Below are 27464 nucleotides of genomic sequence, written 5' to 3'. Positions count from 1 at the left end.
GTTCAGAGAGACACTAGTCATGAAAGAACCTGTCCTTAAAGAGCCAAACATTTCCATCACAGTTTTTCCAGTGGTGGTACTTTCTTTAGGGAAATTTATTTTATAGATAATTCAAAGGAAAATCTGAGTCCAACTCCTGTCCTAATTACACTTCCCAAAAGTTTAAGTTAGTGGAGTTTTAAAAAGGAAGTCGGTGTACATATTTCATGATGCTCAGCAGGACCTTGGAGAACCTGTGATATCCATATTCTGGGGTTGAGTGAGAAACAGGAGGCACAAGAGTTAAGAGTGAGCCAGGCACTGGTGGCTCACAGCTGTAATCCTAGCTACTCAATCAGGAGGATAGTGGTTCGAAGCCAACCCAAGCAAATAGTTTGTGAAATCCTACATCTAAAAAGCCCATCACAAAAAAAAGGGCTGGTGGAGTGGTTCAAGGTGTAGGCCCTGAGTTCAAACCCCAGTACTGGAAAGAAAAAAAAGAAAAGTGGAAGAGTGAGAGACACTAACCTGCAGGGGGCACTCAGGCACTCTCCACCACTCCCTGGGGGATGGAACTTTGGTTTAGCCTCTCTGACCTTCCTAAGAGCTAAAGCTCGGGCCTAAGGCCTTCACTGACAGCAGAAGACCCAAACAAAAGTCAAGAAGCCCTAACCTGGAAAGACTTAGGACTTAGACCTAGGAATGAAGGTGTTTTCCTCAAATCTGTAGGACTCAGGCTTTGAACAGAAGGCCCCAGGAACTGAAGAAAGGCTGAACCTCTCCATCTTTCTTTTTTTTTTTTTTTTTTTTTGGTACTGGGCTTCACACTTACTAGGCAGGCATTCTATCACTTGATCCATGCTCCCAGGGCTCTGCTTAGTTGCTCCCTCCCCTCCCCTTCCCTCCCCTCCCCTCCCCTCTTCTCTCTCTCCTTCTCCCTCTCTCATCCTTTATCCTCGTTCTTAGCTAAGGCTGAGGCGGTGCTGTCACACTTTTCCAGAAGAAATCGCAGTAGGCTCTCATGCTACAGGAAGTGAACTTGCTAAAAAGAAGATTGCTGCTGCCATCAGAGTGAGAATGGATCCCCAAGACTTAGGAATTCAAAGACACAGAAAAGCTGGGTATCAGTGGCTCACACCTATAATCCTAGCTAGTTGGGAGGCTAAAATCAGGAGGATTACAGTTTGCCAAACAATTTGCCAGCCCAGGTCAAAAACCAAAAGTTTGTGAGACCCCATCTCAAAGGAGAAAAAAGTTGGGCATTGGTGGCACAAGCCTGTCATTTGAGCAACAGCGGTACAAGTAAAATAGGAGGATTCCGGTCCAGGCCAATCTGGGCAAAAAGTGAGACCCTATCTCCAAAATAACTAGAGCAAAAATGGCTGGAGGCCTGGCTTAAGTGGTAGAACATCTGGCTAGCGAGCACAAAGTCCTGTGTTCAAACCCCAGTACCCTCTGTACAATTATTCTATGCTAATAAAAAGGTTAATTTAAAAAAGAAGAAGGAGAAGAAGAAAGGCAAGAGAAGCTACTTTGCAGTTTTCGGCAGACATTAAGAGGGCCATGCCCACTTGGAGTCATGCTGGCAGGGAGAAGGCAGCCACATCAGTCTCATTTCTCTCCACTTACTCTCAACCCCTCCCAGTCACCTCACCCTCAAACAGCAATTGCCACAGAGCTTTCCCCTGCACTATGCCTTGTGGCAGTTTCCGTGACTCCCAGGAGTCATTCAGGGGACCAAAACATCTGCCAGTTCTCCAGAACCAGCTGGATCATTCCACACTAGACCCCTTTAACTCATTCCGTCCGCCACTGGTGGCCTCCAAAGAAGCCTAGCTGGCATCAGCTCTTGAGCATGACCTCAACTCTGCAAAATACAATGAATGCCTAGATGCAGGATTCCTTGGAATCCAGGAACTTGACTTCACAGCCTGTGGTTCCAGGCAAACACTACACAATGTCTGGTCCCCCAAAATTTGCTGAGCTCCATCCTAGCTAAAGTCCACTGATGTTTCTCCAGGAACTGTGATTCTGAAAGCGTTGCACTTTTTAGGACCAACTTGAAAAGCCATGCATCGATTTTAGAAAGGGCTAACTGGGGGTCTCAAAAGTCAAGGTCATGAGAATGACTGCCAGTGGATGGAAGGCTTCATTTGGGGAGATGGAAATGTCCCAAAATGAGGACATGGCAATAGAAGCACAACTTGGTGAAGAAACTAAGACCCACCAAACTGTATACTTCAAAGGGGGAAGTATGTGCAGTGTGAATTCTACCTCAATTTTTTAAAAAGAAATCACCAAACAGTTGCATATAGAGTGGAGAGGTGGCAGGGAAAGGAGGCAGGAGGGTGAATAGTGCAAAAAATGTGTACACATGTATGTAAATACAAAAATGATACCTATTGAAAGTGTTCCAGAAATTGGGGAGGGGATAAAGGAAAGCAGTGGAGGGAGTGAATTCAAGTATGATATATTTAGAAGGTTTGTTTTCTTTTAGTTAGTACCTTTCCTTTTTAATGTACTGAATTTAATACAGCAACACTGCACTTCTGCAACCACAGAGCTAGTAATTTGCTACCTAAAACAACAGGATATTATAAAACATTTTCTCTGACGGAATGAATGCATTCATGCCAGGAACAAATCAAATGCATCCTTTGAGGATTTCACCGTGGCATAGATCAAGAGGGACAATGACGCACAGCGTCAGCAGCTGTGGCCCCTGGTGGCAGGAAGACAAAATATGCCCTTTCTTCGCCCTTTCTTCCCCCCTCCCCCGAAAACCTTGGAATATCCCAAAGCTTTTAAGCAGTCATGAAGGCTATGCAAACCATCTTAGAACTGGGAGTCATTTCCTGCTTCTCTTCATGACCGCTCAAAGATTTTCCCAGAAAGCTAAAGAGCTAGATTAGATGACATGTGTAAAGAGAGCTCTGATCCTAGAGGAGCCCCTGACAATTAGGAGGGGTTTGCCCATTCTTTATGTTTAACCCGTGTATGCCCAGAAGCAGAAGCTACAAAGTGATTGAGGTCCCAAAAGTTGCACTCCTTACTGAGCTTATTTCTAAGGGAGGTATGCCCATGCCAGAGATGGTGCGCTATGCCACCCCCCCTCCCCCCCACCGAAAGCCAACAGCATTGGTGCACCCCCCTGGGTTAGTGGGTGATAAGCACAGAGCTGGTGAGTGCCAGAGTCATCCCAAGGACACACCACCTGTGGTTACAGGAACTGGCAGCTGGCACACCATCTCCAGAGGGCTCCCCCTCCTTTATGCATTATAAAAATGCCTAACACACAGAAACAGAAAAATAACATTAAAATCAACTCCCAAAAAATGCCCCCAGTCACCATAAAAATTCAATAGCTGGGGCTGGGGGTGTGGCTCAGTGGTAGAGTGCCTGCCTAGCATGCAGGGGGCCCTGGATTTGATCCCCAGCTCCACACATACACACACACACAAAACCAACAACAGGGCCCCAGCGGCTCATGCCTGTAATCCTAGCTACTCAGAGGGCAGAGATCAGGAGGACTGTGGTTTGAAGCCAGTTGGCTTAATAGTTCGTGAGACCCTATCTCAAAAATACCTAACCAAAAAAAAGGCTGGCAGAGTGGTAGAGTGCCTGCTTAGCAAGTGTGAGGCCCTGAGTTCAAACCCAAATGCCACAAAAAAAAAAAAAAAATAGTTGTTCAATTTGGCCATTTAATATACTTTTCAGGCCGAGCATCGGTGGTTCACATCAGTAATCCTAGCTACTTGGCAGGCTGAGATAGGGAGAATCGAGGTTAAAGGCCAGCCAAGACAAAGAGTTCTCGAGATCCTACCTCCAAAATAACCAGAGCAACGTGGACTGGAGGTGTGGCTCAAGTAATAGAGCCCTAGTCCCACAAAAAAAAATTTTTTTTCAGATACAATAACATTTCTAGACGCTCTAGCATGCTTTTTCCAAATAGGAATATTATTATCCTATATACCATAGTACCATTATCCTAACAAACTAACATTAATTCCCTAATATGAACAATCCATGACCAAATTACCCTCTTACTTTGTTTTTCTTGTGATACTAGGCAAGCACACAACCACTGACCTACATCCCCAGCCCTAAGACTTGTGAGACAGGATCTTGCTATGTAGCTCAGGCTCGCCTTTAGATTCCATCCTCAAACTTGCAATCGTCCTGACTTAGCCTCCGAACCGCTGAGACTGCAGATGTGTGTCACCATGTCTGGCATCACCCTGCCCAGGCCATGTCCTCTCTCCCTCCACAGCCCAGACACTGTCCTGCCGTCACCAAGTGGCCAGCACCACAGCCCTCTGGAGTACCTGTGCAGAAGGTACCGTCGTTGGGGATGAATGTCTTGTTGTTGTTCGTGGCTCGATAGCCTTCCAGGCAAACGCAGTAGAAGCCTCCGGGTGTGTTGTGGCAGGACGTGTGGTTCCCACAGACAACAGTGGCTCCAAACTGGCACTCGTTTTTATCTGTTGATACATGGAGACAACACACAGAAAAGGCTACCCATCCACACCAGGTTAATAACCCAGACTCCTTCCATGCTTTGGACTCGGGATCAGTAGTCTGTGATGAGAGCTTACTGATCTATTTCCCTGCCTCTTCTCCTTTCACTACACTTCCCAGACAGAGGCGGTGGAAGCCTCAAAATTATGCATCAGGTATACACAAAGTCACAAGAAAAAAACAGCACCCCAATCTGGCCATCCATCTTATTTGAAGATTGGGAAGGATTCTTTGTGAATGTTTCACATTTTACATGTATATAATAAGGATTAGAGAGTTACCTCAGTGGTAGAGTGTATGTTTAACCTGTGCAAAGTCCTGAGTTCAATCCCCAGAATTGAACTGGACATGGCAGCAGACTCCTATAATCCCAGCTCTCAGGAGGCTGAGGCAGAAGGCTTATGAGTTAGATGCCAGCCAGGGCTACACAGCAAGATACTATTTCAAAACACAGCAATAATAATAATTTTAAAATAAAATATTATTGTAATAGTTTTGGGGAAACAAACCCAGCAGAATCCTGCTTTTCCAGCTCAACCATTCTCTTGGTTTTTCATGAAGGCCAGAGAAGGATAATTTTACATCCAGTGATTAAACTGGAAAATATGTTACTTTCAAGCTCCGAGGGAAAGCAGTGAATAGCTTGTGTAACCGTCAGCGACTCACGTGAGAAATGCTGGTCACCCAGCGAGGAGAAGCTGGAACATGGAGGCTTGAAGGCTGCCTTGAGTGTTTTCTTGCTTGTTTTTGCATTACTGGGGCTTGCTCTAGGGTCTACACCTTGAGCCACTCCATCAGCCCTGGTTTTTTTCGAGATAGGGTTTTGCGAACTATTTGCCAGGGACTGGCTTTGAACTGTGATCCTCCTGATCTCTGCCTTCTGAGTTGCTAGGATTACAGGCATCAGCCACTGGTGCCAGCAAAGATGGTTTTCACTGAAGATGCATCTTTTTTTTTTTTTTTTTTGCAGTACTAGGGCTTGAACTCAGGACCCATGCTTGCTAAGCAGGCATGAGCCACTTGAGCCACTCCACTAGCCCTCTCCTCAGCGTTTTTAACTACACAATATGAAACTGAAAGAGTCAAGTGGAAGTAAACCTCCCTCCCATCTCTGCAGAGGTCAGCAAACCTTCCCTCACAGTCTCTGTCGCGCATACTCATCCATGCTTGTGAAACTCAAAAGCAGCCATGAAAAACAGGTCAACTAATGAGCAATGCTAGTTCTACTAAAACTCTATTTATATACAAAAGCAGGCAGCAAATGTGAGGTGGCTCACAGGCCAGTTTGCAAACTCTGTCCCCAGCCTCTAACTTCACAGGAAACTCCTGTGATGGCCTTCTTACACTTGCTTTTAGAACTAACCAGTGCAGCTAGCTTTATTTTATTTTACTTTGTTTTATTTGGTGTTGGGGTGTGGAGTGGGAGGGTGTCATCAACTTATGAACCATAGTTCATTTGCTCATCGTGTTTGTTACTTGGTGTTTTATTTCATAATTGGCTTAATCAAGTCAGTTTAACAGTCTCTCACAATTGTACTCAATTCCTATGAATGCTCCTCAAAAAAAAATCTGGGTTTTTTTGCTCCTCTTTTCTTACACTACCTTTTTAAATTTTTTGTTGTTGCTGTTTTGTTTTTGTTTTTTGTGACAGGGTCTTGCTATGCAGCCCAGGCTGGCCTAGAACTTGCAACCCTCCTGCCTCAGCCTCCAGCATGCCACTGAACCCAATCAAATTTAAAAATGAAACTGAATTTAGAACACAATTCATAGGTAAAACTGTCTGTGGTAAGATTTGCCTGAGAGATCAGAGAGACAGAACCCTCGAGCCATAGCTCTGTCAAATGGAAGTCCAGGTGAGAGAACACTACACAGAGCTTTCTAATGCAAACAAAGCTCTGCATAAAATCAGATATTTCTGTCCTTTGTCATTGTTTCTGAGAGGTCTCCCTGCAGACTTCACTGGGACACTAGAGTTGATGTAGGATTCCAGAATTCTTAACTATCTTGGCTTAAGCTCACGTTTAAGCACCTTTGACACATGTATGACCTCACTAGAACATGCATCATGTTTGGGAAAAAGGACTAAGCACATTAGTGAATTCCTCCTCCCACTAGGAGAATCATCTGGGCTGGTGGAGTGGCTCAAGTGGTAAAGCATCTGCCTAGCAAGTGTGACGCCCTGACTTCAAGTCCCAGTACTACAAAAAAAAGAAGCAGCTACTGTTTAGGTCAAAGGGCAATCAAGAGTTCAGCTGCATGAAAGAAGGAATTCATGAAAGGAAAGCTCATCCGAGCTCAAGTCCAGCTTCATCTGCATGAGGCACACAACAGCAGTGTGGCAGTGGATTCCCTGAGCAGCAGTCACCTTTCGAATGGGTAGAACCCGAAAGAGCAAGGGCGCAGGTGTCAAAGAGGATGCAACTCCACCTGCAGGAAAGGTGATGGTGGGTGGCTGTGAAAGCCTGCATCTGCAAAGAAGAATGCAGAGAATGGGACTTTTTTTTTTTTTTTTTTTTTTTTTGACGTGGGGTCTTGCTGTGTTGCCCAGGCTGGCTTCAAACTCCTGGGTTCAAGCAATCCTCCTGCTCCAGCCTCCTAAATAGCTGGGATTACAGATGTCACCATGCCTCAAGTTTTGGAAAATGACTTTTTGAAAGCAGGATTGAATTGTCATTCTTCTTTAAGGAGTAAACATACACACACACACACACACACACACACACATACACACATGTACACACACCATGTCACAATGAAGCTATACACATTGCCTGTCCACAACTGCAAGACAAAACTGTGACTATTTTTACTGTGTGTAACAAGGTTGCTAGGAAGAAGCTAGGCTATTGTCACATTTACTGTCATAAATTGTGAAATACACTCTCTCTCTCACTTGGACTTGAATTTAGATATCATCCAACTGTCACAACATGGTTGCCATGAGACAAAAAATAGTCTCAGATGCTTTTAGCCTAAAAGTCTTTGTATTTTTTTAAGTTGTATAAGTCCCCAAAGGGTCACAACAAAAAATTTATAGGATGGAATCTGGCAGACATAAGACCCAAAGCAAGTTAATTTTTTTTTATCAATTAATCAAAAAGTCCAATAGGAAAGTATGGATTTTCTTCATGGTACCAATATAGTTTTATATCAGATTAAACAAAGAAATTGAGAAATACAGTAGTCATTTAAATTATTAAGTTAAACTCAAGACTTTAAATTTGTGTTAGGTCGGAAAGTTTCCGGAGAGCCGGAGAGTCGAGGTCAGTGACCGCTAACAAGAGGGGTACTTCCTTGGAAACCAGAAAAAGGATTTATCCAAACACGAAAACAAAGACTTACTATAATCAACAAAATGTCACATTAAAAAAAGTGAACAAAATATCCATGTTTTCCCCACAAGGACATCAACCCTAACACTGGAGAACCTTATTTCCTGATCCCACCTTTTGACTTGACCCATGATTCAAAACTTACCAACACACTGGGTCCTCCCGTTGCCCACAAATCCATAGTTGCAAATACAGATGTTCTTCCCCTCTCTCTGCTGGCATGTGGCATGTTCATGGCAGGTGGCACAGACGTCTAAACCCAAATCATAAATTGTACATTTCAGATAAAGCAAAGCTCAAGATGAGATCCATTTAGTGGACGCTCTGCACAGAGAACCAAAATAAAACAGGCCCAATCTAGTCTCATCCTTACAGACTTTCAATGGCAACTTAACTATCCAGAGATACAGTATGACTTCTTCTATGCGACAATCCACACGTTTAACAGTCCCACTCTTCAGCTCTCTCAGTCTCATTGCTCCTAAATCTGAACCTCATGGTACCCTGTAGGCAGAAGAGGGATGACTCTTTCTAACAGGCCGTCTACTGTCATTCTTCCCAGGCACAGCTTGGAATGCCTTGCCTCATTGTCTACCTCGAAGTCACCTACTCCCGTGTCAAGAACCAGGCTAAATATCTCCTTTTTTCTGAGGTCTCCTTCATTCCTCCATTCTTACAGAAAAGCAAATGTATCTTCAACTGTGTTAATTTCTCCTTCTGATCCCAGCTCTGCCTTCCTAGCTTGGTGTCATGAGTGAGCTGTTTAAGGAAGTGATTCTGACATTTGTCTGCACGTTATGGTACACTATAGACACTCACTGTGATTTTTTATTCACTGACTGAATAAAAGCATCTGAGTGGCTCATTACCACTCAGAACACGTCTGCTTGTTACTCCATCCATTTTCCCTTTAGGGAAAAAGTGAATGTGTTTAAGATGTCAGGGAGCTAACAGCCAAGTCCCAGTAGGACAACCAGAACCCTATTGTTTGGATAAACAGCAGAAATGTTTGCGGCTAAAACTCCTAAAATGTCCAAATTTACCAGATGGGGATACATGGCCCTAGATCAAACAGGAATTCCTACCTGAGGCAAGGTAGGGTATCGGGTTTCATGCTCAGTGTCTGTAATTTCAGGAGTGGCCTAGTACAGAGAACAGTCTGCATGAAATTCCATCTTCGCAGTGGTCCCATTGTTACCCAGGTAACGGAGCCTAGCCCTGGGGCTGCTCCAGGCATGAAACCAACTGAGGCAGGAGATGTCTAAACACTCTGGCTCTTGTTTTTCTTCTTTTTTAATAAAGAAACATAGAAATGAAACAAACCACTAATCATCACAAATTAACCATGGAATATTTACAAAATATATCTCAGAGCATAAAAAAAATGCAACAAATGTCTAAAAAGTCAAAACTCTACAGGCCATGTTATACAACCACCACGTAACAAAGTAACAAAACCACAAAGCAAAACTTAAGACTAACATCCTCCAAAGAAACCTACTTGTAGAACATTCTCCAAACCATTCTTGGGACAAAGAAGATACCAAATTGAAATGTTTAATACTAGGTATAAAAACTTATATACTGCAGAAATTTTGAGTTTAACATGTTTTTATACTTTTAAAAAAAAAGAAAAACAAAAACAGTCAGCCAGAGAAGAAAAGCAGAATTTTAATATAAGAAGCTTGGTAAAAAGCAAAGAAGAAAATAGGGAAAGGAAGGTGTTAGGAATTAGAAAAGGGTTTTTTTTAAGTTGTTAAATAATTAAAAGTTATAGTCAAATGCCTTTAAAAAAAATTCTTTTTAGGACTAGTAGAGTGGCTTAAGTGGTAGAGTGCCTGCCTTGCAAGCCAGAGGCCCTGAGTTCAAACCCCAGTAATGCCAAAAACAAACAAAAAAAGAATAACCAGTTTAAAAAAGATTTTTCCTAAAGTCAGCCAATTATAAAGACCAGTAGTGTAGTCAAAACTCAAGTGAGACAGGCAAATGAGAAAGTAAGAGCATGCATTCAGTACCAAGAATAAATAAGACAGGGTTTATAACAAAAAAAATAGATCAAGAAGATTGCTTTTAATTACAAAAGAAAGACTTCCAGTTAAACACTGCAGATTTAATACACTTCTAACCCATGCCCCTCCCAACTCCTACCCCTCCCCCCTGTAAAAATGGCATAAATGACTAGAAAGGCATTAAGGACTGGAAAGGTATAAATTCTGGAAAAGGTGATATCAACAAGATTTCAGAAGATGGGAAAGATATCATCATGTCAATGGCTTTTGCAGAGAGAAAGAACTGAAAAGACACTGAGTTCCTAGACAGACAGCCATCAGGACAGGCATGAAAGTTCAAAGAGCTGGTTGAACACATCAGTTCTTGTGTTTGCCTTGCTTTTTGGTGGTCCTGAGGAGGGAACCCAGGGCCTCCGCAGGCTAAGCATACGCTCTGCATTGAGCTACACCCCAGTTCCCGGGTGAACATCTACAGGGAGTAGTTAGACACCCAATCTCCTCCCTGAGACGGACCTAAGATGGCATGTGTTGAAAAGGAATCAGAAACCCTAGGTTGGAGAGGCGACGGGCAGAGGTGAAGTCAGATGTGTCTCCATAGCAAAAGTTTCATCAGTATGAGGTAAACATTTCTAATCATTTTATTGCCTAGCGTTTTAACACAACATTTTTTCTAACAAAGCCAAATCTTTTGTGGCTCACAAGCGTAATGGATGGGCTTTCACACCACTGTGTGAGCTGTACCTACCTCAAACCTTATGGAGTCAGTATATTGACCACCTGATAAAAAAAAAGTTAAAAAAAAAGAAAAAGGGAGAAATTTTAAAATGGAACAAGGCAGTAAAAGCACTATCAATGGATGTGGTGGTACACTCCTATAATCCCAGCACTCAGGAGGATGAGGCAGGAGGGTCACAAGTTCAAGTCCAGCCTGTTACAAAGCAAGCTCCAGGACAGCCTAGGCTACATTACAAGACCTGTCTCGAAAAACAAAACAGAACAAAAGACACTATTAACTCATAATCACAAAGGCAACCAAAATCTTGGAGATTTTTAAATAATGGCTCTTGTGTGCTACTGTTTGGATAGGGTTTGAGTTTGTCACCAAAGGTTCAACATGTGTTGGGAGCTTGGTCCACAGTATAGCAATCTGGTGGAACCTTTAAGAGGCAGGACCTCTTGGGAGGTAACTGGGTCACCTGGACTTTCACCCTTCATGATCCCAGTTTGTTCCCACAAGAGAGGGATGTTGTAAGCAAGCAAGACAAGTCAACTGCACTCGGTGGCTTCCTGTTCACCCTGTGAACTCTCCCTCTTGCAGTACACACCATGTTGCCTTTCTCCATCAGGCCCTCACCAAAGGCCAAACCAATGGGCTATCCAGTCTTAGACTTCTAGCCTCCAAAACTCTGAGCTAAATAAATCTCTCTTCTTTAAGTACCTCACCGCTGGCATTTCATAATAGCAACTAAGACACACGAATAAGCTGAAGTCGTGATAAACCATACAGTGATGGTTGATCCTTCGATTTAATTTATCAACAGAAGGCAATCCTATCTAAAAACCTCAAAACCTGGGTACAGAGTTTCAGTGTGGGAAGATGAAAAGGTTCTGGAGGTAGATGGCAGTGACGGTCACACAAGGTGAGTGCCCTTGACGCTCTCAGTTACATGCTTTAAAATGGTTGAAATGGTAACATTTTATGGCAGTTTTACCACAACATAAAAAGATATGGAAAATTACATTTCAATTCAACTTTACTGAGAAATGACACACATACAATAGCAAGCTCCCAGGTTTAAGTATCAGTTCAATGAGTTTAACAACTGTATACAACTATGAAACAAGAGCAAACCCATGATGGGGGGAAGGCATGCAGCTACTCTGGAGGCAGAGGCAGGACAATCTCTTAAGCCCAGGAGTCTGGGTCTCTCTTCAAGAGACAACTTAGCAAGACCTGAGTGTAGTGGTGCATGCCTGTGATCCCAGCAAAGACAGGAAGATAGCAAGTTCAAGACCAACCCTGACAAAATTAGCCAGACCCTATCTCAGAAGCAAGAACAAAGAAAAAGGGCCAAGAGTGTGGCTCAAGTGGTAGACCATGAGAAAGGCCCTGGGTCCAAACTTAAAAAAAAAAAAAAGGAGAAAGAGGGAGAGAGAGAGAGAGAAGAAAGAGAGAAAAGAAAAGAAGGAAGGAAAAGAAAAGAAACTGACTTAAGTTCAAGTTCATTCAATAAATAGATCCAGACAAACAGTATATTGCAGTCAGGTATGGGGGAAGGCACTGACTTGTAAGTCAGAATTGGCTCTAAATCTAGACAGTAATTCACTGTGTGACCTTTCTGAGTCTCAGTTTTTTGGACTTCAGATTTTCACACGCATTCAAATCACCTGGGGATCTAGAGCTCGTCAAACTGCAAGCTCTGATACGGAGCCTAAACCCCAGTGTATTGGCTCTGGAGTGGGGCCCTAAATTTTGCATTTAATAAGCTCCTGGGTGGACCACAGGTTGAGCAGCAGAAGTTAAATGGTCCCTAAGGTCCTGTCTCCTTAGTTCTGACACTTCATCCTTAGGGTACCTGTTTTAATGACTCATCAAGAATAATTTGGAACCAAGTTATGGAAACAGCCAAGATGCCCCAGCACTGACAAATGGATTAAGAGAATGTGGTATCTATACACAATGGAATTTTATGCAGCCATGAAGAAGAACGAAATGTTATCATTCGCTGGTAAATGGATGGAATTGGAGAACATCATCCTGAGTGAGGTTAGCCTGGCTCAAAAAACCAAAAATCATATGTTCTCCCTCATATGTGGACATTAGATCAAGGGCAAACACAACAAGGGGATTGGACTATGAGCACATGATAAAAGCGAGAGCACACAAGGAAGGGGTGAGGATAGGTAAGACACCTAAAAAACTAGCTAGCATTTGTTGCCCTTAACGCAGAGAAACTAAAGCAGATACCTTAAAGCAACTGAGGCCAATAGGAAAAGGGAAACAGGTACTAGAGAAAAGGTTAGATCAAAAAGAATTAACCTAGAAGGTAACACCCATGCACAGGAAATCAATGTGAGTCAATGCCCTGTATAGCTATCCTTATCTCAACCAGCAAAACCCCTTGTTCCTTCCTATTATTGCTTATACTCTCTCTACAACAAAATTAGAGATAAGGGCAAAATAGTTTCTGCTGGGTATTGAGGGGGGGGAGCGGGAGGGGGCGGAGTGGGTGGTAAGGGAGGGGGTGGGGGCAGGGGGGAGAAATGAACTAAGCCTTGTATGCACATATGAATAATAAAAGAAAAATGAAAAAAAAAAAAAAGAATAATTTGGCATGCAACAGAATTAGGCAAAAAAGACAAAGTTACCAAAAGCTTCTCAGATCTCCTGCAGAAAAGAAAGCTCATTGCTCAGCATGGAAAGCCTAGTTTACAAGGCCTTATTGAGTAGCCCTCTGAGTTCTAGTGGTTTGAGAGACCAAACATACTACTTGAGAAAAAAACTTATCCTAGAAGTGAGACAGGGAGCACAACTGCCATCCTAGACAGGAGGCCTGCTTCTGACCACACATCAGAGTCCCTTGTTCAGAAGCCTCTGGCTCAGTTGAGAACTTCCTGGAGGTAGACTGGCCAACTCACCTCACTTTTAACACTAAACGTCCTATACCCAAGAAAGCCTCTCGATTTGGTGCAAACCAAGACAGTTGGTCATTCTTCCAGAAAAGCTGTTCAAATAGAATTCACAGAGACTCTGACTCAGATGGAGAAGATGAGAATCTGCATTGCTAAGAAGCTCCCAGGTGGACCACACCGTGAGATGCACTGCAAATCTAGCTCAACCTCAAAGACTTGGATCAGAATCCTGGGTAAAGAAAAGTAAATACTGACAGACGTCTTCTGCTAGTGTAGACTGACACACAGCACAGGTATGCATGACCAGCGTGACCAGGAGAATAACTCAAGGGAAAGGTATTCTCCAGGCCAACAGAAAGGTCACTGTGATTTTTGTATGGCCTGTGGGAGAACTGTGTCAGGGGTAACTTTGCAGCCAAGTCAAGGATGACTTTAGCTCTGTCATCAGCTGGCTCAGTCTCTGAGAGCAGAGAAGTAGCCACCATATAGTAACTGAGGGACTACTGCAGAATTGTGAGGGTCTGCCAGGGATACCACACCTTCAGTCCATTTTGCTCTGGTTATTTTGGAGATGGGGTTTCTGGAACTGTCTGTCCAGACTAGCCTCGAACTGTGATCCTCTGAATCTCAGCCTCCCAAGTAGGTAGGATTACAGGCATGAGCCACCAACGCCCAACTCTTCGTCACTATTACTGTATTCCTCAGGTAGGGCTGCCATGCCAGGTTCACTTCCATTCTCAGCTCTGCAGTGACTAAGCCAGCCAAGCCAAATTCAAAACTAACAATGAAAGAATGGAGTCACCTCTCTTAGGTGAATTAAACTGTCAGTCTTACAGTTTTAATCCACAAGATAAGAGATTGTGGAGTCAAGATTAAATAAGAAATAGAAATGTTGAATGAGTTGTAAAGCACCATGCAAATGTGAGAGATAATCTACATGCATGTCTTTTCCAGCGAGCTTGTTATTGTTACTAGAAAGAGTTGAGCGAGGTACAGAACCTGGTATTTGACACGGTGGTTAAGAGAACTTGGTTTACTATCCTAGAACTGCCACTTACTAGCTGTGCAATCTCTGACAATCTCTGTGTCTCAGTTTCTTGTAAATCTGTAAAATGAAGATACTACCAAACCTACCCCCTATGGTTTCTGTGAGTTAACACTTGTAAAATAATTAGAATATGTCAGACATTGGACGGCCACTCGACAAGTGTTTGTTAATGAAGCTATGAACGGTGATGGTTAGCTAGATAGCCCCCAATTGTTCATCACTGAAGAAATCCAAAGCAGTACCTTTGTGTGGACAGATACCCAGCTTTCATGGGGCTGATATTCTGGAAACAATAGTATCCAGTTTTATGTAACCACTCCCTGCCCTTCCCCTGCTCCACCCTGGCCTTCCAGGTACCATCTGACTCAGAAATTGAAAGTTCAGCTTTCAAAGCTCTTCAGCCCTGTTCACCTGCCCTCCTCTCCACAGCAACCAACACAACCTGTAACACAGGATGGGATGGGCTGCCACCCTCAGCCAGCTCCTCTTACTCTTTAGCTCATGACACGTGACTCCTTAAACGCACTTCTGAGAGAACAGCCGGGTGAAGTTTAACAGGAAGATGAAGAGATGGCGGTCACAGTCAAGGGAAGAAAGGAGTTTAACAGCAATGATGGAGCACTTGGGAGGTAAATCTGTCCCCACTAATCCCTAGTCATTCACAGTGTGACCAGACAAACCCGCCGGACCACCTGCCAGAGACTCTGTCCACCAAACTTGAGGAGATGTATGGAAAAGGAAAAAAGCCCAAACCTCAGTAAGAAAAAGTATTCCCAAGTCATTGCCAACACTTGTAAAACTTGCTCTTAAGAAACTACATCAAATTCAGACATGGAAGGAACTTGAGAAAAATCATATTTTCTCCTCTTGACAGAAAATACTTGGCAGAAAAAAAAATAGAAAAAAGAAAGAAACAGAAACAAAAACAGAGCCTCTCTCTTGACCAACCTCATCCTTATGGGGCAATTTGAACCATCCTTCGTCCCCCCTACCCTGCCAGGCCCAAGCCTGACATTACCACCCTCCCAATCCCCCCAGAGCCCTTATCCCTTCCTCCTGTCAAGCGTTTCCAGGACCCTCAGCTTCCTTTGGCTGTTTTTATTCACCTTCTTGTCTTACCAAAACCAACCACAGTGGACTCTACGCCTCGCCTCCAGACCAGGCAGAAACCAAACCACACCAAGTGGCCCAATCTCAACACTGAGTCTAGAGTTTAGCAGCCATTAATTCGGGTCCCACCCTAAAGTTCATGTTGGGCAGTCACCCACTTCACTTCACCCACATGGTTCTTTCTCACATGCTATCTCCCACCTGCTCTAGAAGGCTGTGCACTTTTTTATGTTTTACTCATTTATTTTCTGGCTGAAAAACCAAGCACCTCACCCGTGACAGGCAAGTGCTCTGTCACTGAGCTATACCTTCGACCCTGTGCACTTCTAAATAAAAAAATCTGTACAATTCATTTCCCTCACTCCTCTGCAGCGCTGAAGCCAACCAACCACTTGCTACCTTGAACTCCGAGAAGCCCACTTTAGGTCACGACGAGGATTAGGATTGTCCACAGCCAGTTCCTGGAGGTGGAAGAAAGGCAACAGTGGGGAGCTTCACCAATTCTAACCTTGCTTCCTGGATTTAAACAACTCACTTGCTCCATTTCTCCTCTGCAGAGTGAATACACTGCTGTGACTCATAAGGATGGAGTGAAGATGGCATCCATGCAGAGCAATGTAGTAATGTGCAGTGTGTTTTACAGTGAGGACACCTTCCCCAACTCTCTCCAGCATTGCTCCAGGACTCTGTCTGTCCTCCCTCTGGCCTTCCAGAACTCAGCCAGGCCTGAACCAACAAGTCTCACAGCCACTCCCAAACTCAGCAAAACCAGAGAAAGGTTAAGAAACAGGATTGACTGGTTCCACCCTTCCTTGCCCATTCCTAATCTCTAGATTCCCCAGGGGCCTGGCACCCCACCCACCTACCAACACCCTCCTGCTGTACCAATTATGCCTCTTACACGCTCCTCACACTCTAGTCATCAACTTCATTCATCTTCCCAAAACACCCTCCTACCAATTAAATATGATTCAGCACACTTACCTGTTAGGGACTGAACATACAAATGGAAAATGGCCAGACTATATAAAAAGTACAACTCAGGTGGGGGCTGGTTGTTCGTGCCTATAATTTTAGTTACTTGGGAGGCTGAGATCAGGAGGATTGTGGTTCAAGGCCAGCCCAGGCAAACAGTTTGAGAGTCAACCATCTCCAAAATAACTAGAGCAAAATGGACTGGATGTGTGCCCCAAACGATGGAGCAACTGCTATGAAAGCTCGAAGTCCTGAGTTCAAACCCCAGTCCCACCACAAATAAACAAATAAAAATACAACTCTGATGTCAGATATGGTGGCACATGCCTGTGATCCCAGCACTTGGGAGGCTGAGCTAGAAGATTTCCAAGGTCAGCCTTAGCTACATAGTGAGATCTTGTATCAAAAAAAAGCCTCTGACCCACACACTGCAGCTAACAGTTTAGGAACTCAAACCACAACCTCTGTAGCAATCATCCCAGAACAGTCAGGACTTAAAAATAGCCAGCTTCCCTAATTTTTGCACCCCGCCCCTGCCCTTCCAACTTAAATCAACCAGAGAAAGTCAAATAAGCCCCTCATAGGCTGTTGGCTTTCCTGCAGGAGCCTGTCTCAGAGTCTGAGCCCAACACAAGTGACAGCTGTCTCCCTTGCTACTGCCAGCTCTGAATCAACAGCCTGAGTGTGTTCTTCTTTGGGTGGTCTTTATTTAGTTCCATTCACATTCCTAACTCAAGCCACAACCCCCACCCTCAGGAGCTAATGCACAATCACACTGCCACACAGTGCAATGAGGCGTGGGAGGAGTTAGTGCTGGTGCCACAGAGAGAGGTGGACAGCACTGACTGGCTTCCCAGAAGGGAGGATGACCGCGCTGGTTTTGAAATATGAACAGCACGCGGTGTGGCTGACTGCAGGAGGAAACGGCAGTTCTCTACTTTTCTCCTTCCCTCCCCTTCCTGAGGCTGACTTCTCCTAATTATAGTCCAGCTCTACTTGGGCTCTGTGAAGTGGTTCATTTAGTTTTGCATTTTCAACATCTCTCCCTCCCTACTGAATAATGCCTCTCGATCTAAAAGGTGCTTTCTTGAGCTGGGGATGTAGCTTAGTGGTCGAGTGTTTGCCTAGCATGCACGAGGCCATGGGTTCAATCCCCATGCCACATAATAACAGTAATAATAATAATAAATGTGCTTTCCTACCCTGCAAAATCTCACACTGACCTGGCCAGTCCAACTGTACGGTTTCTTTGCCTTTTACCTTCTTTGAAGAGGACTTTGTAGTTGGTCTCTGCTCTTGCTCTAGTGCCCCCTCCGCCTGCCTCTCACCTTCACTGTTCTGTTACCTATAGGTTACCCCTGACAGGAGTCGCAAGTCCAAAGGCTTTTCTCAGTCTCACCCCTGGGCCTCTCCTCCTCTGGCTTCCTCAAACCACACTAGCCCAGTCCTCCTACCCATCTGGGGGCTGCTTCTTTACCCCTTGCTTGCACATACCATCTAAGCTTGGTTTGCCCCAGAATCTGTCCTTGAGCTGTACTATTTGGCACACACCTGCAAACCCAGCCCTTGGGAAGCTGAGGCAGGAAGATCATGAGCTGCACACTTGGATAGGCTGCCTCAAAAAAAGAGAAAATGGTCCCTTCAGAAGGTAGAGCCATCCAGAGCAACACCCACAAGTGGTGGTAAAAGTCCCAGGGACAGGGACAGAGAATTTGGGAGGAGAGGAATCCCAGCTACCATGTCCACTCAGTTCTCCTCACATGGAGATTCCCTCCACTTCCAGTTCAGTGCCTGCTTTCATTAAGGAAACAGGTGGTGGATGGGGGGTGTCCTTATAGACACTCTTCTTGTCACTCTCTGTCCAAAACCCCACAATGGCTTCCAAGGGCTTCCTGCCACCCAGGAACAACAGCTAAATCCAACCAGCTTGGTCTGCCAATCATGGCACTCTCTTTTTGGGTGAAATCCAGTCTGCTTCTCCATCCCCATTTTCCACCTATCTCCTACCTGCCAAACCGAGCTACAGGCCCCTCCCTTCGGTGCCTCACTGTGCTGTCCAGCGTTATTCCCCTTTCTGGACTCCACCATCACACCCCTTGGTAGACCTCATTTTCCTGAACTCAAATATTACTACCGGTCCTTGATGGCCTAGCTAACGCCTCCCTCCAGATAGACATAACCTTCCCTCCTCTGGCCACCTACACAGCAGTTATGTCATTCTGCCTTGTATTGCAGTGATGCGAGTGTCACCTCCCTGACTTGTCTGAGTCCTGTGTGAGGTAACTCCCACCACGCTCCACGTTGTAGAGGAGGAAAAACAACACGTACTCGAGGTGGATCATTTGCTTGTCCCCTCCAGACTGTGAGCTGAAAGAGGGCCAAAGCTGCACGCGTCTATCCAACGCGTGAATGAATGCGTGACTTCCAGTCCAGTAAACTTCCCTCCACTTCTTTCTCCACCCGGGTCTTCATAGAAGTGCCAAAATTAAAGGTAGAGGGAAAAATCGCTCCAGATCAAAAATGTGCAGTGCCAAAGCCACCGCAGAGCCGGAAGCGTGGCGGTGCTGCCACCGATTGCCCTCCCTCGCCTCCCCCGCCCGGCGCAGCTCCCCGCAGGCGGCGCTCGCCCAGCCCCCACCCCGGCACGGTCCCCGCGGGTCACCTGGAACCCGCGTCCCTTGGTGACCCTGGGGCAGGGGCGGGGGCTCCGCCTGCGCGATCCCAAAAACTCTGGAGCTGCGGCACCTGGGCTCCCCGTGTCCCCGGGCCCCGCACTCACCGTCAGCGAGCGGTGCTCCGGTGGCGCCGTGGCCCAGGCCGAGCAGCAGCAGGAGCGGCAGCAGGCGGCCAGGCAGGCGGCCCTCGCCCCGGGGCCCCCGGCCCATGCCACCGCCCCGCGTCCCTCCCCGCGCGCCGCCACTCCGCGAGGCCCTGCAGGCGCCCAGATAAGGCGGCGGGCGCGCGGGGAGGGGTCGGCGCTGCGGCTTCCGGCGACACGGGGCGCCCGGGGTCCCCGGGGACGGGGAGGAGGGAACGCGGGCCTGGCCCCCACCCCCCTCGACGCCCATTCGTCACCACGCGCACCCGGGGCTCGCATTCGGACAGGGGACCCCGACACTAAGCAGATAATGAGTGACACACGCTGAAGGACAGGCCTCGACTGTGCTGGGGAGAACGCCTGTTAATGCACGGGGGACCCCAGCAGGCCTGGGGCTCAGGGAGGAAACCCCTTGGGGGAGGGCCACAAGGAAAAACACTCTTGGAGGACGTGACAGCTGGGATGAGGTGGTCGCAGCTCCAAGGGAGAGGGGAGAGGGCGGGAAGCCACGGGGCCCAGGCCACCCAGGCGAGAGGTCACCAGATGACAGGGCCGTTTGTGATGGAGAGGGGAGAGCTGGCAAGGAGTTCCCGGTGCTCCAAGGACACCCAGCTTGGGACGTTAGAGGGGATCAATAAACCACGTAAAAGATGAGGAAGACATGAGGAGGGGTCTAAGTGGTGAGAAAGGCAGTGCGAAGGGACAGGGACCAGGAGTGTCCTCCTTGGTGTGTGGGGGGAACAGATGGCTGGAGAGAGACAGCAGACTGCAGAGGTAATCCTCCTGTGCCAAGTAAGGGAGGCTGCTGAGAAACCCACAGAGGGTCGGTCACTCCATCAGGGGAGGCTCTGTGTCTGCTCTGTGGGGTTGGGGTCCAGCAGGGAGGAGGGGTCCAGCCCAGAGCTGCCTCAGGAATCCCTGCGACAGAAGACATGGGGCTGGGGGAAGGGGACACACATGCCCTTATGGACACTGTCAAATGAATATGGAGAGAAGTGGGAAATGAGAGGTGTTGGAGGGAAGGGGGTCCACTGGATTTTATGATTAGTAGAATGTTCAGGAAATTCCAGATGTCACTTAGATTTCTGGTTTGGGCAACTGGGTGGACAGTGGTGGTAGCCACCAAGATAGACATCCAAGAGGAGTTGTCTGTTGGGGTGGAGGGCGGCTGCAGGGGACAAGACAGAAGATCCACTGTGAAGGGTTGGAGCTTGTGATGTCTGGGGTGCCCACTACTGCACCCCCTTCCTCCTTGTTTTCTCTACTGTGAACTTGCCCTAAAGCTAACCACAGGCGAACACACCCATATAAGGCTGAACTTGTTGTACGACCTTAGGAAGAAGCCGTTAAAAATAAACACTCTTTGGTAGCAGGCTTTCTTGCAGATTATTTTTGGTCAACAAAGATAGAGGCCTGCTTTGGAAAGTAGCAGACCTTCAGTGTGGGTGTTGCAGTGTCTCTAGTACTTAGGCAAAATCTTTGGTTAAGCCCAGCTCTCCACAAACTTTGAAAGCACATAATTGTTTCAATAAATATACCATTCATTTGAGACATTTTTAACCAACCTATGTCTCCATACCTTCCATGCCCCTCTGCAAAATAAATAAATTTAGATATGTGTATGTATATAGAGATTTTTTGCAAACTTGTGATGTCAGGAAAAACTGTCCAAAACTTGGAAATAGATGAGAAAGATTACTGGGTGTCCTTTCCATGGGGTGTCGGGTTGCGTGCTGTTTGGAAGACTGTCAGGGGATTGTCTGGTTCCAAAGTGTTAACACTTCATGGACTTCCTGTCAACTAGGCTGTTTAATGACTCATGAAGTTCACTTTTAGGAAACTGAGGCAGACGATTCTTGTCCATAGCAATGAAAATGAATGTTCTCCGGGGGAAATACAGGTGATTTCTGCCAGGCAAAAATAAGAAACTCAACCAGGTATGGTGTTACAGATCTGTAATCCCAGCACTAGGGAGACTTAGGCAAGAGGATCATGAGTTTCAGGCAGCTTTACTATTCAGATCCTGCTCAAAAGAAAAAAAAAAAAAAACAGTAAGCCCAGCACCGGTGATTCACATCTGTAATCCCAGCTATTCAGGAAGCAGGGATCAGAAGGATCAAGGTTAGAGACCAATCCAGGCAAAAAAAAAAAAAAGAGAGAGAGAGAGAGAGAGACCCTATCTCAAAATATTCAACCCAAAAAGGGATTGTGAAGTGGCTCAAGTGGTAGAGCGTGAGGGCCTGAGTTCAAACTGCAAACCCCAGAACCCTTCCCTCAAAAAAAAAATAAAGAAAAGAAAAAGGATCAAGCATTGTGACTCACTTTGGTAAACCCAGCTACTCTTAAGGTGGAGATCAGGAAGATCTTCATTTGAGGCCAGCCTGGGCAAAAGGTTGGGGAGACCCCATCTCACCCAATAAGCTGCTAGCAGAGTGCTGGGGAATATCTAGCCTTCCAACTACTGGAGGCTGTACTCAGGTGGGCTCATGGTCTAGGCTGGCCCAGACCAAAAAAACCTAAAAAGCAAAAAGAACTGGAGGTGTGGCTCAGGTGGCCGAGTGTCAGAGTGCTCGCCTAACAAGCACAAAACCCTGAGTTCAAACCCCAGTATCACCACTAAAATGTCCGATGACATTAGCTAGTTAACCAGTTTGACATCTGTCAGCAAATTCATTTGATCATTCATAACTTCAAATTTTCCTTTGACTCTTCCTATCTTTCTAGTTCTTCTTTGAAATCAGTATCTTATTAAGTCCTTCATTAATTAATTAGCTTAACAGAATCTTGGATAGGTTTTAATTTTATGTTTGTGTGAGTCATGTTTTTAATTTTTTGAAAATTATACTTTAGCATAATCCATGGTTACTCTGTCTTCTATAGTAGATTGACTTTTTTTTCTTTTATGGTACTGGAATTTACCTTTGTAACAAGTAACCGAGTCTCCGCCAATGGCAGTGGCTGAGCTTCAGTCAGTTGCTTGGCAGGTGGCCAAGTCTTCATGCCTTGTCTGCATAAGGCAGACCTCCTGCTGGGACCAATCCAGCTGACTCTGTACCTCACTTCCCTTTTCTGATCCATTGCTGGTCAGCCACTGGCAGCTCTGGAGTCTCACTAAACCTCTTCTAGTTCTAGAGCTGCCCAATTTATGGTTCTTTACTTATTTAAACTCTGTTAGGAGCCAGGTGCCAGTGGCTCACGCCTATAATCCTAGCTACTCAGGAGGTAGATATCAAGAGGATTGAGGTTCAAAACCAGCTTGGGCAAATAGTTTTCGGGACCCTATCTTGAAAAATCCCATCACAAAAAAGGGCTGGTGGAGTGGCTCAAGCAGCAAGAGCACCTGCCTAGCAAGTGTGATGCTCTGAGTTCAAACATCAGTTCTGCCAAAAAAGAAAAAAAAAACACACATTAAATTTATCTAAAGTTTTTCTTTTAATTGTGTGTGGAGGGGAAATCCCACACATCTGTGAGCAGATGTGTTGAGCGTGAAGGTATAAAAGGAAAAAAAAATCTAGGATTTTTTTTCCTCCTTTTATAGATACACAATTAATATACAGCGGTGATCTCTACCTCATGAGTAGCTGGGATTACAGGCACGAGCCACTGATACCTGGCAACAATAGAATCTTTACTGTGAAGCAGCCAGGGTTGAGGGTCAGTTCCCTTTGAAGAGGTCATGCAACCCTCTCCAGCAGATGGTCTTTTCCTTAAGGCTTGAAGAAAGCAGAGCAGATGTACCTCTGAGGCACATCCACAGTCCTGCAACAGTGCTGTTAAACAAGAAAATGGGTCATTAATGAACCAGGAAGATTTGAAGAATACACTGCATTAGGAAAAGCCAAGTGTCAGTGGCTCACGCCTGTAATCCTAGCTACTCAGGAGGCAGAGATCAGGAGGATCACGGTTCAAAGCCAGTCCAGGCAAATAGTTCATGAGAACTATTTGTGAAAAACCCTTCACAAAAAAGGACTGATGGAGTGGCTTGAGGTGTAGTTCAAACCCCACAAATGATAATAATACATGTAACGTAAAGAATATGCACTTCAAGTTGTTATTTGTATTTAGTAATATAACGTGCAGATTTTATAATATTCCAAATTTTAATTCGGATCCACCTCTTGAAGAAAATACAAAACACACTTCCCACCAGCTTCAAAGCGGTTTCTTTGGTTCCTGTCTACACATTGTTCACTACAATTGACTCCTTCAGCCACACAAACACCAGTTTCTTGACTTCACAAGAAAAACTCCCACACTATTAAGTTCCCACACTATTTTAAAAAATCACTTTAACTTCCTTTTTTGGGAGGTCCTGGAATTTGAAGTCAAGTTTTCCCACTTGCAAGACAGGTGCTCTACCACTTGAGCCACACCTTCCACCCTTGTTGCTCTGGTTATTTTGGAGATGGGTCTTGATTTTTGCCCAGGCCCAGCCTGGACCACTGTCATCCTATTTTACACTTTCTACAGTTGCTGGGATGCCAGGTGCATGCCACTATGCCCAGCTTTTTTCTTTGGAGATGAGGTCTCACAAAAAAAATTTTTTTCACCCTAGCTGCTTGGGAACCTTGGTCCTCCTGATCTCAGCCTCCCAAGTAGCTAGGATTACAGACATGAGCCACCAGCATTCAGTTTTTAACTTTACTTTAAAAAAATTTTTTATACTAATTTACTTATCAGAAGACCTTCATGTGTAAAATATTTCTATCCCACTTAAAAGATGGAGCTTACTCTCCAATATCTGAAGTCATCATAATGGATTGAGAACAGGTATATGTGGTCAAGAGAGCCTCCCGAAGAGATCCCTTCCAGAATAAAATTGTTATCCTCCTCTTGGAAGCCCAGGAAGGGAAGTTTCTGATAGTTCTAGAATTGCCAGTTGTTCTATCTCCCGTCATCAAAGGTTAAGAAATATTGAAGCCTATCTTAACACATCTCACTACATAATTAAAACATTCAATTACAATAAATGTATACACCCATAATCACTGCTGCATTGTTCACAATAGCCAAGAGGCAGAAGGAAACCTGGATCTACTGAGAAATGAATGTGTAAGCAAATGTAGTTTATACCTATCATGGACTACTACTCAGACTTAAAAAGGAAGGAAATGTTGACACATGCTACAAACTTGAAACATTATACTGAATTTAAAAGGCCTGGAATCCTCCCTACTCATGGGGCAGAGGTCAGGAAGATCTCAGTTCAAAGCCTGCCTGGGAAAATAGTTCTCAAGACCCTATCTTGAAAAGCACCCATCATCTTCCTAGCAAGTGTGTGGCCCTGAGTTCAAACCCCAATACTGCCAAAAACAAACAAACAAAAATGCCAGTCACAAAAGGACAATTCTATATGATTCCACTCATACGAACTATTTAGAATTGCCAACTATAGAAACAGAAAGTGGAACAGCAGTTGTCAGGGGATGGGGGGTAAAGGATTCTCGTACAATGAGTGTAGTTTCAGTTCCAAGATGAAAGATGTGTGGAAGGTTGGTGATGACTGCACAACAATGTGAATGTACCTAGTACTGAACTGTACACTTTTAAATGGTTAAAATACTAAAAGTGATGACAAACGTACATACCAATTTTAATCTTTATCAGACAGATACTCATATATAGGACTTTCCAAATCAGTTCTAGATCCTCACAAATGAATTTGGGATCAGATTTATAAGAAAGCTGTCTTGGAGAGCTCCACCCCCAATTCCTAAGGCACAAGTGAATGGGATTCTGAGACCAGAGTGGGCTGTGGGAGTGAGGGGATAGGAGGGGCAACAGGAAATAGAAGGATTTCATTCTGAGTGCCTGTCCACTCTGTCTAGGGCTTTTCCCACCACACACACACACACAGTGCCCTTCAGAGTCTGCTTCCAGTGTAAAGCTTGGGGTTTCGCCGAGTGGGTTCCAACCCTGTTATAAAGCCAGGAGAAGGGGACAGGAAGGCTGGATGCCAAATATCCTAGGTCTTTCCTGGAAAAGTCCAGGATTGATTTCTTAGTGACCAGAAATGATGTCCTGCTTCTCCCAGAGGCTGGCTGGGGGAAGGTCACTAGAAAGCTTTCAAGTCAAGTGGCTTGCAGGTGGATGTTCCGGGGAACGCTTGCCTAACGCTGGAACAAGCCTGATGTACTCTGGGGGTCCACTTATTGCTTGACATTTTCAGTTACAGGAATGGCTTGCATGTTTGAAGCTTTTGAATTACAGGCTAAAAACTTGTGGAAACAGATGGGAGTAACAGTCCGGTCCACCCCACACAACTTCCCCTAACTGACCAATCTGAGAACGCCCAAAGGCCACCTTGAAAACACATGTCGTCCAACATGGGGTTTTCATGTCAAGCAGATTTGTGTTTTGTTTTGTTTTGTTTTGCTTACAGTGCTAAGGATTGCATGCTTTCTACAGCTGAACTGCACCCCAAACCCAGATTTATAAAGGCTGGCATCAGGGACCTGTCCCCCTGGAGAAATGCTCTTGTGTCACCTCAAGGAAGTTAAAGTAGATTTCTCATTCTTGGGAGCTCAGTGAGTCTCAGACATGGGAGGAACAGTAGGGCTCCTCTGTCTTCTTCAGTATGCCTCTCACTCCCACTGACACACCCAAACCAGACACCAAACCTGCAATTAGTTTGTGGGCCTTGGGCAGCGCTGAAGTACTGACCACAGCACAGGGCTGTTAGAACCCATCCATCTGACTTAGCATTCTACCTCTGGAGCCACACCTCCTGCCTTCTCTCCCTTTTCCTATAAAGCCACCTGTATTCAAACCTGGAGGCTCTATCCTGATGACTTTATCTAATTCTAATTATCTTTCAAAGGTCCCACTTGCTGGTGGAGTGACTCAATTGCTAGTGCACCTGCCTAGTGAGCATGAGGCCCTGAGTGCAGCTCCAGTATTACCAAAAAAAAAAATCAAAGTCCCCACCTGTAAACACCAAAGTTTCCATGTTAGAGGTTAATTCCAACATGAGTTTCAGAAGGGACAAACCATAGCACCCATCCCAAAACACCATCATTCTCAGAGAAAACACACATGGAAGGGAAGGGAGAACTCAGCACAGTAGGCAGGAACCTTATACCTCTTCCTTCCTTCCCCCTCCTCCCTGGTGTCCCTTCCCTTTACACGGGTAGTGCTCCCACTAGCAGGACTTGGGACAGCAGGAGGACTTAGATTTGGGAGCAAACTTCAGACTCCAACATTGGCATAGCACTCACCTGTTCCCCATCCTCCACCTCAGGTGATGGGGTGGGGTAGGGCAACCCCAAGTGGGGCTCTGTCACCCAATCTCATCTCAATCTCTATGTTTGTGTGGGAGGGGGGAGAGAGAGAGATGGAGTATCATCTGCCTCACTACAGGAAGCCTCAGCTGCTGGTCTATTTGCTCCACAAACCCTGAAAGGAAGTGAGCTGACAGCCCACTTCCGGCCCCAGGATGGGCTGAGGAGCCTCCCAGCCACACACTGCCCCTGGGAGAAAAGCAGTCAGGCAGAAGAGCAAGTCAGCAATGACCAGCACAACAGCTGAGGGAGCCCAGTGGCTAAGAAGGTTGATCATTCTAGATCTTCCTTGATGAAGACCAACTGACAGTGAAGACCCATGTCACCAAAGTCAGGAAACAGTGCAAACTTCAAAATATCAATGCTTTATTCAGTCAAACAGTGCAATCTTCAAGACAAATGCTTTATTCCGTTATTTTGCAATGCACTTAGCTGCAGGTTTTGCTGGTTTCTTGGCTCACTACTGGTTTTTTTTTTTGTGTCCTGTGTCTTCCTTTTTCCCTTTTCTTCATCTTTCTTCATTCTGTTGATGCATGGTTGAGTGTTTCTTGCAGAAAGTATGGTAAGCTTGTCCAGCTATGTGATGGTACCCTCATCATTTCATTACAGATTAACTGAGCATAGATTTACTGGATTTAGAATATTTAAGTGAAGTTATGAGGGCTGAGAATTCTGGGTTCAAAATAATTTTCCCTCCCAGTACTTGAGAGTTTGAGGCAGGAGGATCATGAGTTCCTGGGCTGCATAGCAAGATTTCAAAAA

General features: G+C 45.3%; 1 protein-coding gene and 1 non-coding gene across 4 annotated transcripts in view; one reads left to right on the top strand and one right to left on the bottom strand.

Annotated features, from left to right (window-relative positions):
• Susd1 (sushi domain containing 1) overlaps positions 1-19701 on the bottom strand; it is a 131324-nt gene extending 111623 nt beyond the window's left edge. For all 3 annotated transcript variants that reach the window (XM_074051256.1, XM_074051257.1, XM_074051258.1), the window contains exons 1-3: positions 19384-19701; positions 7975-8082; positions 4305-4460 (exon numbers count right to left, since the gene is read on the bottom strand). In XM_074051256.1, coding sequence (XP_073907357.1) covers positions 4305-4460; positions 7975-8082; positions 19384-19672 — 553 coding nt within the window. In that variant the 5' untranslated portion in view covers positions 19673-19701. The remainder of the gene's footprint in view (positions 1-4304; positions 4461-7974; positions 8083-19383) is intronic.
• On the top strand, positions 10521-10621 carry LOC141416048 (small nucleolar RNA U13). The gene has a single exon (XR_012440973.1). It is a non-coding gene; the product is annotated as a small nucleolar RNA U13 (small nucleolar RNA).
• Positions 19702-27464: the final 7763 nt, after the last annotated feature.

This window comes from Castor canadensis, chromosome 13 (genome assembly GCF_047511655.1).
Source record: "Castor canadensis chromosome 13, mCasCan1.hap1v2, whole genome shotgun sequence".
Classification (NCBI taxonomy): domain Eukaryota; kingdom Metazoa; phylum Chordata; class Mammalia; order Rodentia; family Castoridae; genus Castor; species Castor canadensis.
This window is presented reverse-complemented; position numbering and strand designations above follow the sequence as displayed.